Source organism: Schistocerca cancellata, chromosome 5, assembly GCF_023864275.1.
Source record: "Schistocerca cancellata isolate TAMUIC-IGC-003103 chromosome 5, iqSchCanc2.1, whole genome shotgun sequence".
Taxonomy (NCBI): Eukaryota; Metazoa; Arthropoda; class Insecta; order Orthoptera; family Acrididae; genus Schistocerca; species Schistocerca cancellata.
The window spans coordinates 521,563,186-521,581,776 of record NC_064630.1 but is presented as its reverse complement, the minus strand read 5'-3'; the positions used below and the strand labels follow the sequence as shown (position 1 = coordinate 521,581,776).

The following is an 18,591-nucleotide window of genomic DNA, read 5'->3' as shown; positions in this document are numbered from 1 at the left end:
TGGCAGGCCGTCAATTGGCTGACTTCTAACCAACACAAGGTCATCACTGGCACTGAGCCAGAACCAGCTTTCATTGCAAAACACAAAAGAGCTCCACCTTGCCCTCCAATGAGCTCTTACTTGACACCACTGAAGTAGCAAATGGCGGTGGCTTGGGGTCAGTGGAATCCACGCCACAGGGCATCTGACTCGGCGCTATCCTTGGAGTGACCTATCTTTAACAGTTCGTTGTGTCACTGTGGTGCCAACTGCTGCTCAAATTACTGCTGCAGTTTCAGTACGATGCACCAGGGCCTTATGCCTACCACGGAAGGTCTTCCCTCTCGGTAGTGCCACATAGCTGTCCAGAGCCCGGTCTTCTTGCTACAGAACATGCTCGTGACCACCGCTGCCAGAAATCACGTACAGTGGCTACAGTCTTTCTGAAATATCTCAGAAGGATCATCCAGCTTCTTGTAGCCCTTCTACATGACTTCATTCAGACTTAGTTAGATAGTAATAATGGAGTCTTTGTCGCCTTAGAGGCATTCTTGACTAACATCAACTTACCACGTTCAGTTTCAAAGGTGCCTAACTTTAACAACCGTTACACCGAGTATTGAAAGCAAATCTTAGTTGCATCCTCGTAGAGGCGCTGCCAGCGCCGCTCTTAACGCAACTGGACATCATGTTTCAGATGTAGAACACTCCTACCAACTTCCGTTTATGTCGAAAAATTTCTTTGTATTGTGATTTTTTTTTTCCGTCAGTGTATAGAATATCTGTGGGGCACCACCGCCTGAAAAACATGAATGTTTAAAGGTGATAGAACACATTGAAATTAATTGTAATGTAAAGACATGTCGAAGTATACCGCGAGCTTTATACTGCCGTGCTGTTTGTGATTCGTAGCAATTTTAATTGCATGTCATGGCTGTTCTATAGCTGAAGCAGGGTTCTTTCTTTCGGTCCTGTGTCTTTGTTCAGTCCGAACTTTTCTTCAGTCTCTAACGACATAATTCTTGGCGGGACGTTAAAACCTAATCATTTTTATTCTGTTCGGTGTTTGATACAGTAATGTTATGTAACACTGTTGTAATGTTATGTAACACTGTTTTCTACGATCTCACATCAGTAACTAGGAAAACTGAGCTCGGAGATCCAATTGGTGCTATTCTATAGCAATTTTATGTGCTATTTCTAGCTTTCAACTCTCCTTTCCTCTAATACCCTAGCGTAATAACACGAACAACCTACATTTCACATATCATAATCACAAACATCGATGTGGTAAGGATATAGACTAATACCCTTCATTGGCACTTCAGAGGAAAACAACGCGGGAGCACCTCAAGGATGTAGCAAACAAAGCAATGTCAGACTGCCGCTCGGCAGACAGAACGAAGCATAGAATCAAGAGCACTAATACAGTATGAGTCTACTGTAGCAACTCACTGAAATTCATTGTTCATCATCTTTTATCTCCTTTCAGAAAATTCTGTTCAGATTTAATGGAGCCAGAGTTTTAAGTATCATCTTCTGGTGTTATACAAAATATCTATATCTCCGTATTTCTGAATAATTTTCGAATGACAACCGGAAGTCCTATCGTGACATTTCTAGAACTGAATAGGATTTTCAAGTTTTAGCTTGAGGAACTTTTTACGTGGTAGTACTTAAGCTCCAAATTTTACTCAACATATGGAGTGAAAGTGAAAAAGATTTTTGAATGAAAAGAATTTGAGATTTATGCCGAAGCGATACCAACAAAGCTTTCTAAGTACGTTTCTTGTAACATATGACGTAGATAGTAGATAAGGGGTTACAAGATAGACCACGAAAGCTGTATTTTTGACAATTTTCAGAAACAGTTCTTTGACATTGTAGGTATACTATCTGCATCTCTGAAACTGCTATGGTCTTCATCAGCTTGAAAAGAATCCGAGTGACAAAAGAAAAGATTGTTCATTCATGAGTATGCATCAGTAGTACAACATCCATATGCAAATGCTGAAGCTTAGTGTTTTTTACATCATTATAAGATTTCTTAATTTGCATTGACAAGTGCACAACTCTTATATAACATACAACCTTTGTGAAGAAAGAGGAGGATGATTTCGATATACTTGTGTATTTCAATAATGAACACACAGTAACAAATAACACAATTTGCGGTTACGCATGTCCATCTACGTCTCTCTTCTACATATACTGTAACGTACAGTACTTCGACATTAACCTCCAAGGCGAGATTAACATTTTACGGAATGATGCCAAATCTTACCAAGAACTTTCCTGGAACAATGGCACCATTAGCGAAAACGTCGCCAGAAATTCAACAAGATGTGCTATGCGCAAAATTTTACTGTCGACAGATCAGAGTTGTGGCAGTAGTCCACATATTATCCCTGGAAGGCAATCGATTTCTGAAAGCCGTTCGCTGAGTGAAGTTATACATACATATTTCTGCCACTCCTGCCTCTCCCCTATCATGTCACAGTCTGTTCTACGATTAAATTACTCTGCTGAACGGGAAAGTGGAACCTCTATTATAATACAGATTCAGTTTACCGATACTGAGGAACGTTACGTCTGGGATATGAATTAGAAACCAGAAGCTCAAAATGATTCATTTAGTAGCTTAGACAATTGATTCAATTAGAGGGACTTAAGCTGTGTTTACAACTGACTTGCAATTACTCGAAGTTTTAATCGAGTCTGATTAATTATTTATTTCCGACAACTTTTCTCGTTTACACTGTGAGAAATAGGATTTGTGCGGAGAGAGCAATATTCCCTTTGAATACCATTTGTAATAACCGTGCTGGCAAACACCACACCGTAATTTATTACTTATTTGTAGGGGCATTTGATTTCATTTGTGTGATTTTATTGATGAGCTACACAACACTTCAGGTACAACCTTCGGTGGATGTTATGCACGAGGAAGTGACGTAAATTGTCATACGCATTTAATTCAGAGATTCTATTACGCAGCTCAGAAATTCTCTTTAAGGTGCAGTGAGACCTACCTGGCTGTCAGCAGATTTTGTAATAACAACATTGAGAGTCTTCTGTATTGATCCTGCAATCTTCGTTTATAAGAAGAGCAATCGTGTGGGGGAGGGAGCCGATGCTGCGGAAGTGCCGTCCTATTCACGTCAGTGGTGCTCCTACTGGGACTGTGAACGGTGGAGGGAAGGAAGGAGTTCAGAAGTGTAACAGTCTACGATTTTGGCCGTTTTTGTCATGGATTTGGATACTGAAGGATCGAAGTCACTGACATGGCAGTACACTGCGGACTCCATTCTTAAGTACGACGTGCGTTTTCTGAGTGTATGTGGTCTTTGGCCACTACAAGGCTCGCGATTGTTTCGCATCTTTACTGTCACCATCATCACGCTATGCTTGGGTCACATTGCCGAAGCTGGCATCAACCTCTGCACTTTACGAGGTGAACTAGAAGACTACACACTGGCTCTGTCCAACGTGTCGGTGATCATCGTCGGCGTGCTCAAGGTGGCGATCTTCCTCCGTGACGAGGGCAGCTTGTGTCGGCTGGTGCGCTGGTTGGATGCGCTGGTCAAGCGCCAGACGGAGTACGTGCGGGGCCAGCCGTGTCGCGAAGCGATCTTCAGGGAAGCTCGGCAGCGCGCCAGTCGCATCTCAAAAGGTCTGGACGCGTACAACGTCTCCCTGCTCTTCGTATGGATTCTTGCACCACTGATTGCGTCCCCGGGCGACAAGAGACTACCCCTCCAGCAACTCCCAATGGCGAATACGACCGCCTTCCCACTGTACGAGTTGTCCTACGCCTTACAGGGTATCTCTCTGACGTTCATCGCTTTAATCAACGTGCATATGGACTGCTTTTTTACAGTAGTTATGATTCACATTGCAGCTCAGCTAAAAATTATGGCTTCACGCATTGCTGATCTACATCTGAGAAATGGTGGTGGAAACTCATCGTCAGAGTCAAAATTGGGAAAGAATAGTTTGGTAATGGAAGACATGTACAAGCAGCTATGCCTCTGCATCCATACTCACCAGGATATCACAAGGTACATAAACATCAAGAAGATATCATTCAAACAATTTACATTTAAGGTAATTCATGACAATATGTTCCAGGACCAGGGCTACAATACGAATTTCTTGTCTTTGAGAGAAAGTCGCCTTAACCAACAGGCTATCCGAAGTCGTCTCCTGGACTCGTTCAAATTCTCGCTGTCTTCGACGATTCCCTCTTACATTCCGAAGTGTTACGTGCATGGAGTCTCCCATGTTGAGAGTAGCATCATTCCAGGGAACAGTAGCAGAGGACTTATCTATTAGTCTAGAACCAAAGATGCTCCATGTGCACGAATGACAAACGAGAATTGCTTCACGTTCCCCACTCATCACAGTAGCACACTGGACGAGGTGAAGCAGTGGTAAAATACTGGACTCTCACATGGGAGGACAGAGATTCAGTTCTCCATCGGACGACCTGGATTTAGGTTTTCCAAGGCTAAACAACTTAACAAAAACGCTGTAATTGGTACTTCTCCATCTTCCCGTTCCATTCCCAAAGCGAACTTGTGCCCTGTCTGCAGTGATATCGCCATCGAGAGGTAAAGTGACAGAAGAATAATGCCATGAATAGGACTTCTCATGCTTACCGCGATCGCTCCTTATAAGTGGGAATTCCAAGTTGAAATTTTGGTCCGGAAGCAAATTTTTCACGTTTAATTCGGATGTATATCACCATGGATACTGCGACAAGTTACTACATTTACTAAATTCTTACTACAAAACAGTTCTTGCTAGTAATTAACGCACCATTCAAATAAAGATCCTTGTATCTACCGAAGTAACTAACGCACGATTGTGTGATTGCGCAGGATGACGTCATCGGAGAGTAATAATTTTTTCATAAGCTGTAATGGGTTGGCAAGAACTGAAGTAATGTTCCGCATGATCAGAATTATTATAGATATTACGGGCTCAGTTTCAATACTTCTCACATTGCCTCAAGCAAATAGAGCACGTCACACTCTTCACTGTGATAGCTCCGACAGATGGGGCAGAGAGTTCGGCTCCTCTTTCGTTCTAACTTCGCGGAGCAGACTGCCTGCCAACATCGAATTCACCTTCCCATTATACTCTCACAACTAGGCGTTGGAACGGATTGCGCCAGTCCATAAATCACGTGAAGCAGTAATAATAATAGCATCTACCAACAATGAGCAGGTCCAATAAGGACTCCGAAGGTAGTGAGATATGGCATTATTTAGTCATTAGTTGCTCTGTTTAATTTTGAGAATCTATGGAAAACTTAAATGAAGATACAAGACCATAATTGTAAATGTTATTCTATCTGAATAAGAGTACACAGTTTTTAACCTGAGAAATCTTAAATAGTGTTCCTGAAGAAGGAATAGCTCATTGACAGCACAATATCATTCCATGCTGAATATGAATTATATGAGTGTGCAGTGAATCTATACCCTTTTGACACTAGATCAGGGAGAAGGGCCAATTGCTTCGTGGCCATACCTCCCCCACCCTTTCCCTCCCGATTGAAGCCCATTGGTCTCCTACCGACGGGGACGCACAGTCCGCCGAGCCGAGCCAAATGTCCTCTGAGGATTGTGCTAGCCTGTCGGACGTTTCGCGCTACACCGGGTTGTGTGTCGAAGAGCGGGGACTGCATCTGTGTCTACGTCTGCATGATAACTTGCAATTCGCTCTTAAGTGTTGGCAGAACTACTTCCAGACCATTTCTCGATCGTTTCACTCTCGAAGTGTACGTGTGAAAAATGACTTCCTAAATCTTTCCGTCAGAGATAGCTCTTACTTAATTACAAAGGTAATTTTCCCGTATGCAAGTCAGAGTGAACAAAATAATTTTGCCACAAAGTTGGTGATTAAAAAATCTCGCCACGGCACATAACTCCAGCACTGAAATGATCGCATGGTATTGTTGGCCGGGAGGTCCCATTCGGATTCCGCCGCCAAGTGCAAGTCTTATTTCAGAAGGCGCCACATTGGGCGACTTGGGGCCAATGATGAGGATGAATGCGCAACACCCAGACCCCGAGAGAATAAAATCTCCAACGCGGCCGGGAACAGAATCCGAGCCCAGTGCATGGGAGGCAAGTATGTTACCACCTAGCTAAGCACGCGGACATAACTCCAGAGAAAGTTAAGAACGCCTAAAGAAAAGCTTTGCAAGCCATTTTTAGTCCCTTATGAGCCTTTAGACTAATACTGATTTCATCATTTCTAGTGTCTAGAACTAAATATATTTTTTTCCTATTCGGTTTGCTGTTTCCCCATTTTTTGAGGCTCTCCTCAACAGTCATTTTCAATATGTTTTTGATATTTACTCGTATTTCCCGTTTACATCTCGCATGTTCCTGGAAGATTAAAAATGTGTGCCGAACCAATACAGGAGCTCGGGGACCTTTGCCTTTTACAGGCACGTGCCCTACCGGAAGAGCACTGGCCCGCGAAAGGAAAAGATCCTGAGTTCGAGTCTCGGTCCGGCACACATCATTCATCTGACAGGAAGTTTCATATCAGCGCATACTCCACTATAGAGTCAAATTTCATTCTCGAACTATAATAGTGTTCGAAAGCATGCATTCGAATAACTAAATAAATCCGTTATTGGTGTAAATGTGCCAGGCTGATGACTTTCGGAAATTTATCCAGTCCACATTTGACCAGCACACTGATTCCAACGCATACGCAGCATATGCATTCGCTTTCCACTCAGGAAACCTAAGAAATACCACAACATTTTGCTTTTCAAACGTCGACCCATTACACGGCAATGTAGATTGTCTTCATTTTCCTGTCTTGACAGTGCAAGACGATCTCACGTGTAATTTCTTATACTCTTATTTCTCATTTTGTTAATGACATTCTTTCGCTTTCAAATCTCCCTACAAGAGAACACAACAGGTCCTTATATTGCCATACAGTTCCACAACTGAAGTTACTTTTAAGAGGATGATGTCCAAATGTGGCTGAGAAATGTTCAGCACTGTCAAATACAAGAAATGGCATCCTGAGCTGATTCAGTTCTCAGACTGTTATTAAAAGTGACGCAAATTAAGAATTCTAGCCTTCAAGTGTTGTAGTCAACGACGACGTAAAGTTAGTTAACTTATTGAGAAAGATGTCTGACTCTTTCTTATTGAATGTTTTTGGATATGTGATGCAGAAAGATCAGCCAGAACACTACAACCTCCCCTCTACCGTGTGAATCAGTACACATGGTCATGTTTAGATCACATAGCACGGCCCAAAGAATATTTAAAATTTGACCAGAGACATATTAAAGAATATTCGGCCTACTCTGTGACTAGGGAACAGAGAAGGCAGCTAATTTAAGTAATTCTGACGAATGTGGCTCTGACGACACACATTTGACCTTAAACAACACTTTCTATTTTATAAATGGGAACACTCAAGCAACAGAAATTCTATTGCCAAAAGTCTGACGTGGACGTTCAGTCCAATGAAGGCTGAGAGCGAACGAAAATTAAATAGGCGTTTGATTGGATAAACAGCTCAAAACACGACTTGCAATAGTTTCATCTCAGGCTTAACAATTGTTTTACATAAAGTGTGTTAAAGCACTTACAGAAACAATCGACTGATTTAGTGAACAGTTGTACCAATACGGCAGAGAGGTCCATAAACAATCAAATGTAGAACTAAGATACACATTGTGGAAATATTCTGAGAATTTGAGGACCAGGCTCATAGCTGTGTGTATTTTTTTATCTTTACGTGCTTCAAGCAAGTACTAAGCAATTAACAACCATGCTGTGAGGATTCAGTGGACCGAAACATTTCTGGATTGAAACAGAAAAGAAGGATCCGACCGCGTTTTTCTGCGAATAGTGACCTGAAAATATTTTACGATTATGTTCTTCATGTTTCAAAAAATTTATGTAGCTTCACCTAGAGAAGAGAATCATTTACAGTCTGGAACACTAATGTTCGTTAAAGTATTTAATAACTACACCCTCTTTGTGCACTACCTCTGAAGGGAATTCTCTGACTGTGTATGAAACAATACAGTGATGCACCCACGGAACTGGCTAAGAATTTCATAATCTTGTTCCTTGGCAAACTGAATATATTTTTTTTCTTTTTTCAGGTTCATCGTTCATTTAGAAAAAGTGATGAATCCCATCGCAATGATGCAGCTGGCTCTAGGAGTATTCAATGGCTGCATGCTCATTTTCCCGGCAGCTTATGTAAGTACCACTTGAAAATTCACGTCACCGCTTATTGCAAAATATGATACTCGTAAACTTCGAAGTGTCGTCTAAGATCTAGAAGTGGATAATATTCCCAAAAATATTATACGGCTTTAAACAATCTAGCTGCGACTATTCTCAGCCACAGAAACGAAGAAAGTAGAAGTTATCTCAGGAAATATGTCTACTGCAAGTCTCTAAAGTGAGCTCCTATGGGAACGTTAATTGGGAAATCTCAATATGAATCCCACGATTGTCTTATTTATTATTTCTCTTAGAAAGCTTAACAATTATCCTGAAGAACAGTGTACAGTAAGTCACTAATTTAATTGCTAGATATTTACATAACGAATTTACAAGATTATATTGACATGTAATGTTAACGTTATATGATCTAATAACAAGCAGTTTCCAATAAAAAAGTCAGTGTTCGTTGCAGTAATAACTTAAATGTTTTATATGATTCACAAGGGACTCCTTGAGTGGGAGGTCGCCAAAGGTCAAAGATGTTTACGGCATTCGACACCCCACAGTATTGGTTGCTAATGGCAACAGGGGACGGGAATGGAGGTATCAAATCGTGAGCACAGCATGTGACTTCCAATCGTCGTTGAACTGCTTAATCGACGAGTAACTCACAACAGTGCTACAGTGCTACAGGTGTTGATACAAAGCAGAGCAATGACAACAATGAACAAACCAGACATTCATTATATCTACAACAAGATGAGTCAGTCGAAAGTGTTGTGGCGTATATGCGCGACTGTGCAGAAAATGTCCTAGAGGGCTATGATATGTACTTAACAAGTGAAAGTGATATTGAAACAGTTGTCGAGTCCTGTAGTTCTTCATACTTTTCGGACATGGAGCCGTCTCCAGTGGAACGTGGTAAAGGGCAATCGTTGTCCAAGGAGCGAGCACTAAACATAATTACGTAAATGGAATATCATCCTCAGCACAGTAAAAATATAATAATTTATGAACAGATTTCGAGTAAGTCCCCAGCAATATGACCGTTTAGTGCATAAGAAGAACTACGAATATTCAAGAGAGGACAAGGCGTACTTGATGCAAAGAGTGGTGTTTGCGCGTTTCAAGAACGCTCGATACAATTTGCACGATGTTCATGTTAGTGACCTACTACATTATGTACATCAAATTGGGCACGATGAAGATTTCCGTCATTTCAAATGAAGCAATTGATGGTTCAGACAGTGCTACAGTATTGGAAAACAAAAACAACGAAATTTCAAGCAAAGCGTCAATTTGATGATGCACAGCAAATAGCGGAATCGGCCCGAAAATTTATAGATGAGATAAACAAACTTATCCCTCCGTTTAGAAAGGAATTTTTTTCAGCTCCGACCAGTCGAGATCTGAAGAGGAAATGCGTATGAGAGGAGCTCTGAAAATTAGCGACACCAAGAAAGTTGTATCAAGATCAACTAACATCAATGCCCTAACGCATTCGTACACAATTACTGTGCTACGAGAAGTTGGAGGTGCTCTGCTCCATACGATTCTTTCCTGTGTGGTGATGTGTGATCTTGCAAGGGCAAATGGGGCTAAGAGAACTACAACTACGGTATGAATACTGCTTTTGGCCAATAGCTGGTCAAAATAACTTGATTTTGCTTGATTCCTGGTCTCCTTTAGCGTAAAAGAGTGTGACATTGTAATTCATACCAGCTGGAAACACTCGACAACTCCAGCCTATGAATGTTTCTTTTTCGGCGCCTGGAAAACATATTATCGCACTTTGTGTAGCTAAGTCCTAAAGGATATCCAGTTTGACGATAAGCTCCATGGCAGACTGTTTCAAAAAAATGGTTCAAATGGCTCTAAGCACTGTATGTTCAAATGGTTCAAATGGCTCTGATCACTATGGGACTTAACTACCGAGGTCATCAGTTCCCTAGAACTTAGAACTACTTAAACCTAACTAACCTAAGGACATCACACACATCCATGCCCAAGGCAGGATTCGAACCTGCGACCGTAGCGGTCGCGCGGTTCCAGACTGAAGCGCCTAGAACCGCCCCGCCACAGCGGCCGGCCAGACAGTTTCGCATTCGGTTGCATGCCGTGACATTCCATTAGTTCACATCGCCCCGTTACACCAGTATGATTCTATATGCATTGTTGCATTCTTTAAGAGTGAATACCTAGCTGAACGTCCTGCACGGCTTGTAACTCCCGAGGGGTTCGCCTTCGATCTCGATGGTGCGAACCTTTGTGATCACTGCGGCGCCCCATTTTTCTTTCGGCGTTCATGGTGCAAGCTAACGGTTAGTTTTGAAGATTTCTTGAATGCCGACTATGTCCATTTTGTAAATTGTAATACACACTTCCCACAGAATGATCTTGGCAGCTCCCAGACACTCATTTTCTGTTTGCCCTCCTCAAACACATGGTGAGTCATTAGCAGCTAATATATTTTCTCAGTAGAACGAAATGCCAGGCCAAAGTTGCAAATTTTACTTCTTTGTTCGCTGGATGACTAGTTTCGGGACGACGATTTGAAAATGGGTCTCGGCCGACACAAGTCTTCGAGTGAATAAAAAAAAAAATGCAACTTTGGGTTGGTTTTTCGTTCTACTGATTAACATAAATTTCTGACCCAAGCTATTCCAGCATGCTGAAAGTTCGTAAATATATTTCCTGTCTTAGTTGCTGACATAAAACTTTCAAATGAGCGTTACTTAAGACTGAACTTGTGACTTCGCACTAAAGGGGTTCCTTGTCAGAGACATTATGAAATAAATGATAAGATCGCTAGTTACCGTGTACCATGACAGCTAAAGCTATATAGTGGCACGTCACAGTTGTTTAACTGCATGAAAAAAAATCACAGTTTAAGGGTTCGCCAAATTTATGTCTGTGGTAGCAGAACAGAGTAAACATGTCGTAGACAAGCATTACCGCACAAAATAATAATTCGACAGTGTCGTAAGTTTAAGTAAATCTTGTAGCGTCGCTTAGAGCATATCGATTATATGGACAATATAATGCGGTTATGCAATTGAGGCATAAAGAAATCTTTGACGCTCCATATTTCGCCAGTTTCGGTTTTAAGAGCGATGGCGGTAATGTCGTCAGTGAAAGAGTGTCATTACATTGATTCTAATGTCAACGAAGCCAAGAAATAGGACAGGCTGCTCGGTCAAAGATGTCGAGTTTTCAGCTGATAACTAAGGAAGATATTTGTGTCTTTCAGAAAGTAAGTTACACATATCGTCCCACGCTAAGACCGGAATGGTCCATTGTCAAAAGAGAGTACATGTGTTGTGTTTCCTGCAAACACAATTCTGCCGCGGTATCGATAACAGAGTGCAAGAGGGAAGTAGTGCGATAACTGGAAATCTGCTCCAAAGCTGAAGTACGCGGAACAGTACGATTCTTGATGGCAAAACCCTGACGTACACAAAGATGCACTATTAAATTCTGGTGGTGTATGGACCAAATGACTGTGGCCACACAGGGGTGGATGATGAATCTTACACCATATGATTTCCATCGTGAAAGACGTTCTCCGACGATGAGGGAATTTACACAGCGATTTTCGAATGGCTCCGAGATCAAAGAGCAGATTTCTATCGTTAAGGAAGCGAATCATTGGAACAAATTTGAGGCCATTGTTTACCGAAACTTGGTTACAGTGTTGAAAAATTGTGTCACGTATCTGTGTCGCATTGAAATGTAATGTAGCTTTCAATACAAGTTATTTGCCCTACCACAATAATTGTAACTTACTTTTTGAAGTCCCCTCGTAAATACCGATGAAACGTTAGGAGTGCAACTTCTCTAGGCAAATGAACTTTCGATGTACAAATCGGTATGAAATCTGCAAAGGTTTTCGTGGCAGAGTCGGTTGACATTAAAGTTTTCTGAATACGGTATTGCGTCATAATGTAAAACCGATACTGGAAAAACCAAAGTTTCGGCCAAGATTACAGTGACCTCCTTCTAGGTCTTCAGGCGATACCATATTCAGAAAACGTTTGAATAGGTATAAGTCACGAAGATGGCTAGATAGATGAATTTCCCCTGAATTTGTCCCAAATTCTGCGTAATTTAGACTCAGATACGTTACGCACCCACGGAGATAAAAATATATTGCTTAAATTTGGAGCGAAGATGATTAAATCTTTAAGTCCCGTCGAAGACAGTGTCATGAAAATCGAAGCTCTAGCTTACGTAAGAGAGGCGGAGAAGGAAATCGGTTGTCTTCTTTTGAAAGGAAGTATTATGACACTCGCCTTAATCGATTTAAGCAAATAACGAAAATTTTTAATTTGGTTGGTGAGCCGGTTATTGAAAGATCAGTCCTTCAGAATACAAATCCAGTGACTTGACCAGCTATCCACATCGCTCAGTCTGTCAGTCAAAGATAGAGCCAAATCTTCTAGTAACTTTGGTCACTTTCAAGGTCAAATACGTCACTATTTTCTTAACGAAGGAATGAAATATTAACAGAAATACAGATATAAAACAATACCTTGAACAATAAAGTCGGCTGTGCCATTCAGTTCAAGCTGAATCAAGGTTAATTTGTGCCTCGTTCGACACGAAAATTAGTCCTCTTTGCTTATTTTCATTCGCTTATGTCGTATGGTATTATATTTTGGGGTAGCTCTTCCCATTCTAAAAGGATATTTTTGGCTCAGAAACGGGCGGTTCGGGCAATAAGTGGTGTGAGTTCACGAACCTCTTGTCGACCTCTGTTCATGAGTCTGGGTATTTTGACATTGGCCTCTCAATATGTATAGTCCTTATTGTCGTTTCATGATACCAATATTAGTTTATTCCCAAGAATAAGCAGCTTTCGCTCGGTTAATACTCGGCAGATATCAAACTTGCATTTGGATCGGACTTCCTTAACTCTTGTGCAAAAAGGTGTGCAGTATACTGCTGCATCCATTTTCAATAAGCTGCCACTCGAATTCAAAAATCTTAGCAGTAATCCACGCTCTTTCAAATCGAAACTGAAGAGTTTCCTCATGGGTCACTCCTTCTATTCTGTCGAGCAATTTCTTGAAAAATTAAGCTGGTTCTTATTGTATTGCTGATAGCGTTTACTTAAACTTATGGACTCACTTTTTTCAAATTCATGAACATTTATTTTTATCTGTTATTACTTTATGTTGTAATTTCATGTACTGACACGTTCCATAACCTTGGAGATTTACTCCTCAATTTGCTCCTACGGAACTTAACGTGCAAATAAATAAATAAATAACAACATATTCATAGGTTCGATGCTCAGTTCTCAGCTAGGCTTAGGGTTTTCGCTCATACTAACCTCTTCTTTCACAAGAGAAACGACTACTCAAAAATGTTGTACAAAAATCTTTGGCGTAAAGTGCATTTCAGTGTTCATAACTCAGTCCACGCGTAGCACGCGTGAAGTATCATCAGAACTGCCAAGTGTGTGAGATGTGATCATAAGGTTTTAATCAAGCGATAGCCGGGAAACTTGGTCATCTTGTTAGTTCTCGTCTGGTTATTCTCACATTTTCTCAACGACGGTTGACTTGGTGGAGACCTTGCTTGTAGAAGTCTGTAGTTTAGCTATTTAGGGAACGTTCCACCTCGAAAACCATCAGGTATTTTTCCTGAAAATGCTCGCAGGCCTTTGTATCTTCATCCAAAGAAAGTGGAAGAAGTCACAGACTGCCACGCCAGGAGAATACGAAAGATGAGACAGAATTAGATAGCCTAATGAGACAGCATGTATGATGGTGGATGGTGTCCAGTTCAGAATGAGAACGGGCGTTGTAGTGCACAAAGCTTCCAGCAGCACTTGACGGCCTCCCAAATCGTTTCGGGACTGACACAGATGCATTTCCGCCGTTGCCTTGATTTGTCGGGGTGTGAACACTCGCGGAACCCTGCAGGCTACAACTCTTAGCCTTTTCAAAGTGTCGTGCAAGATGTTGAAAACTGATCCATGACTAACTTTTTGTCTCAGAAGTGATCCGCTGGTCTTCGAGCACCAGAACCTCCACTTCTTTTACTATTCCCAGATTTTCAGAGAGGTGGTCTGCTACTTCGTTCTTCATCATTCAGAGATGTTTGAGCAGTTTGAACAGAGTGCAGGCGTCTGCACCAGCTGATCACCGTATCATATGATGGTACATTGTTATTGTGCACTCCGACCACCTCAGCGTGGACTGCTGCAGCATTGTTCTTCAAATGCTGAAAAATAAGCTGCTGTACGATACTGCACTTTATTAGTGAGCTGCTTTGGCTCATCTAGCAGCGTGCTACGGTATTGTGGTGCAACTGTTTTAATGTGTACCGGGACTGCAGACATATACTTGCAGACAAACAAAATAGTAATTTCGTAATTTCATTTTTTCGTGTTGATGATCAATGATTTATGACTAAACGTCGTAGTTAATTTAAGAAATATTGTTTTATACGCATACCGATTTTCACGTTCATTTTCATATTTTTAGCTATCTGTATCCTTTTTGTGCGCTCTGAAGGTTGTTGACAGAATGACATACGAAGAAAAAGTGATGGAAACGTGATTTGTTCACAGAGCGCTGAAAGTGGATCTCTGCTCAAGATCTTGGTGAGCGCGCCTGCAGTCAGCACGCAGTTGCTGCTCTACTGCCTCGGGGCCCACAGCGTGCGGGAACAGGTGAGCCCAGTCAGTTGCGTTTCATCCTCTCTTTAGCGGCTCAAAAAACTTGAATGTACGAGAGCCGTTGCCACTAAAATAAGAGGCGAAAGTTAGTGTTGAATATGACCTCGAACAGAATGCCTGTGCCAAGTTCCGCATACCTGCCGCTATTTGGCGCTGCAGTCACCAAAACATCCAATATGACGGTGACAGGAAATTCCCAAAATGCAAGATGTTGCTGACAGGACATTCAAAAAATTTAAGATTTTGGATGCCTTACTGCAACAAAATGCTTCATTGCTAACTGAACCTGAGAACGTTGTCTAATAACTTTACAAATGTTATGAATGGTAAAATGTCGCTTTGAGAGAATAACAGTGCAAATCATATTACTTCGTGTTATTGACCAATTGAGTTTAACACACTTCCTAACAATGCTTAGGCTCAACACGCTTGAATTAACAGTTAAGTTTATTCCACTTTTATACTGAAGCTGCAATTGCTACATTGCATTTCCAAATTAATCTAAAATGTTCTCACCGTTCACGGAAGCCTCTTAATAAGCGTTCCAGTAGATATACGAGTATGTTCTCCCAACGGAAGTTACTGATCAACAACGACGACGCTGTTTCGGTCACAGTTTTCATAATTAATTACACGCATCTTTCCGCAAATAAAACGAATCATTAATTACTTTATCCTACCAGCTGACTGACGTAATACTTTCAAACTCTTTATCATCACTTATCAAACTCGTCATACAAATTATGCACTACATCACACATATTCAAACACTGAAAATTACAAGTTATTTGCATTTTGTTTATACATGCAGTAAGTAGAGGTAGATTATACACAAAATTAAATGAGTTATTTATCTAGACAAAACAACAATAAATTTTTAAAATTCCCTTTACAGATGTGCTTAACCTGTACCTGTGAAAGCAGTGTGAAAATGTGATTCAGGCAGTCTAATTAAATCCATTTACCATATTCCTGATCGAAAGCATCAGACTTTCCTATGTATAAGGTCATTCTTCACTACTGTAAAGGCGTATTCATACAAATCTTCAAATGTTATGAGCACAGATTGAGCGAAAAATGATGTTATTATCAAATCATTTGCTCTTTAACAACTAGAAACATTGTACATTACTCAGTTCAACATCATTAAAAATGTTTAATACTACTGCAGCGATGTATATTCTTTACTTCCTTCAAACGTATGTTTAAAATTCATGGAGGTGTATTCTGTCTTTGCGACTAAATGAAAGGCAGTTTGTTTTCTGCCATACGCGTTTCGTTTCTTTTATTGTGAAGCGTCTTCTGTGGCCTGTAATACACATTTGTCTTACATTGCATAGTACTTAACAAAAATTTTACTATGTTAAGTTTTCTCTCTTTAATGTACTGTTTTTTCAGGCTAGAAACAACTTTTGCAGCACAATTTCGTGAGACTAAATTATCTTTTGGTGTTACTTACGATTTCTGATTACGTCAATCCACGTGCGTCGTTCTGGAGGTGTGTTTAGTTGGTGTGCATACTCCAGATGGCCGATTTTCGGATTTTTTTCGACCACATTTATTTCAACATTTCATTTCCACTTTCCACTGCGTACTGAATGTGTGCGTTTATAGTGTGTAGTGTTGCCAACTGTCATCGTGTGTTTATCATTTGTCTTTTGTGTGTGTTGTTGTGCTTATGTGCAGCATGATATGTGTTCATTTGTCAAGTGTGTGCGAGTGCTGTTACATGTGGGTACGATGTCATCTGAGTGTGTGCGTTATTCTTTGTGTTGTGGCGTGGCGGAGCAGATATTTCGTGTATGTGTGTGTGTCAGAGAGAGAGAGAGAGAGAGGCAAGAGTCGGGAAATATTATATTATTATTTTATGTGTTTATGTTGTATGTTGTAGTGACTAACATGATCAACAACTGATTGTTTATATTGACGTGGTCAGTAATTACTTTCTTGTTCATTACCAGGGCTCATTGTACAAGGAAGTTTTCCTGTAATGTCAGGAAATTTTTGTTATAATCGTTCACTCTAATAACCAACTTTCAAGTCCTGTTCCAGGTTAGATGCTACATGCTCATGTTTTATCAAGTGTTAAGTGAAGGTAGAATGGATATTTTCATACTTCCGTCTTCTTGTATGTTCCTTATTCCTAGTTTTGAAATTTCTTCCAGTCATTGATACTCTGATTTGCGTTTTTGAACTTCCAATCTTTAATACCTACTCCATCAACTTTATTTGGTTTTCTGTTGCTGCTTGTAAATGTGACGAGTGTGTTTCTTGTTCTGAAAACAGTTTTTAATCCTAGTTTCTTAACATATTTGGTACAATGAGTGTTGATTTGTGTTTCTATTTCACACTTTACCATTTCTTTCTCTTAGACATGTTATGAGTGTTACTGTTTTGTGTTTGTGTGTCCACAGTAGTGGCTGTATTGTTTGGGGGATTTTTCTTAGACTAAGAATTGGCAGCACTACACACTGTAAACATACACATTCAATACACCTGGGAAGATAGCCAGTTAAAACACAGCACTACCGACATCTTTTATCGAACCCTAATTTACAAAGCCCAATGCTTGAACACCAAAATAAAGGCATCAGTAAGAAATAACATCCACCGGAAACGAGCTGGTACAACTTAAGGGTCACAGCCTCGTGTTCTGTGAATGTCTGCGTTACACCTCAATTACTCTGCACGAGAATTTGCCTGCCCTGTCTTGTACAGTTCCAGGTATGGCAGACAGGTAAGACTTCGCCCTAAACGAGACTTGCAGATTCATTACAGGCAGCATGAGATCAACTCCATTTCAAAAGATCTAATGTGTACCAGTATCCCATCGCCGGACATCAAAGAAGTCCATCGCCTTTATGGGTCCTCTCCAGAAACGGCCCAATTGAAATCAAGACGTAGTTTCCTCCATACTACGGAAAACATTACGGAACAACCTTCAACATTCAGACTGAATTCTTGGCGCAACAGAGACCGCAAACTAGAATTAATGGCACCATCTGAGAACTTACTTCCCCGTCATGAAGAAAGCTGGATGACGTGGATAACGCTCCTTAGACTACGATATGGAGTCGGTAGGTGTAGAACCAACATTCTTGTGACTCCACCCTGTACGAATGCAGAGAAGAGCAAACAATGGATCATCTCCTAATTTGCAAGCTGTGTTCAACTACATGCGCCCTAAAAGAACTGATGTCATCTACCCACTAAGCCTGTGAGGTGGCTAAACATTCGCCCCACAGCATTTGAGATGTGTGTTATTACGTAACACCTGGTTGTAGAAGACTGGTAATGCTTATAGTACCAGACTGATATTACCTAGGTGTTTTTATTTTATGATATATGGTTCCTGATACGATTAAATTAACACAAATTGGAAAGTGAAAGCGAAGCGTTTAAATAAATCTGGTCGAAAGAACGCCGAAAATCAGCCATATGGAGTATGCAGACCGACTAAATACGCCCATAGGACGACACACATGGATTTACAACATGCTAACTGAGCCAAATGCTGATCCGCCTCGTGCACTATCATCTATGCCATGTTACCAACAGCTGGCTCAGATTCGATCCTTCCTACCGTCCCAAGTGCACTTTTTGCATTGCTGTCTTGCGTCCTTCTGGGAAACCAAACGAACCTTCAAATCCACTTTTTGTATCGTTCTCTTGCCCCGTTTTATGAAACCAAACGAA

At 40.9% G+C, this 18,591-nt stretch overlaps 1 protein-coding gene across 1 annotated transcript in view; it reads left to right on the top strand.

Annotated features, from left to right (window-relative positions):
* The first annotated feature begins 3,228 nt into the window (after positions 1 to 3,228).
* LOC126188643 (odorant receptor 43a-like) overlaps positions 3,229 to 18,591 on the top strand; it is a 63,058-nt gene continuing 47,695 nt past the window's right edge. The window contains exons 1-3 of the mRNA XM_049930245.1: positions 3,229 to 4,040; positions 8,138 to 8,237; positions 14,788 to 14,889. Coding sequence (XP_049786202.1) covers positions 3,229 to 4,040; positions 8,138 to 8,237; positions 14,788 to 14,889 — 1,014 coding nt within the window. The remainder of the gene's footprint in view (positions 4,041 to 8,137; positions 8,238 to 14,787; positions 14,890 to 18,591) is intronic.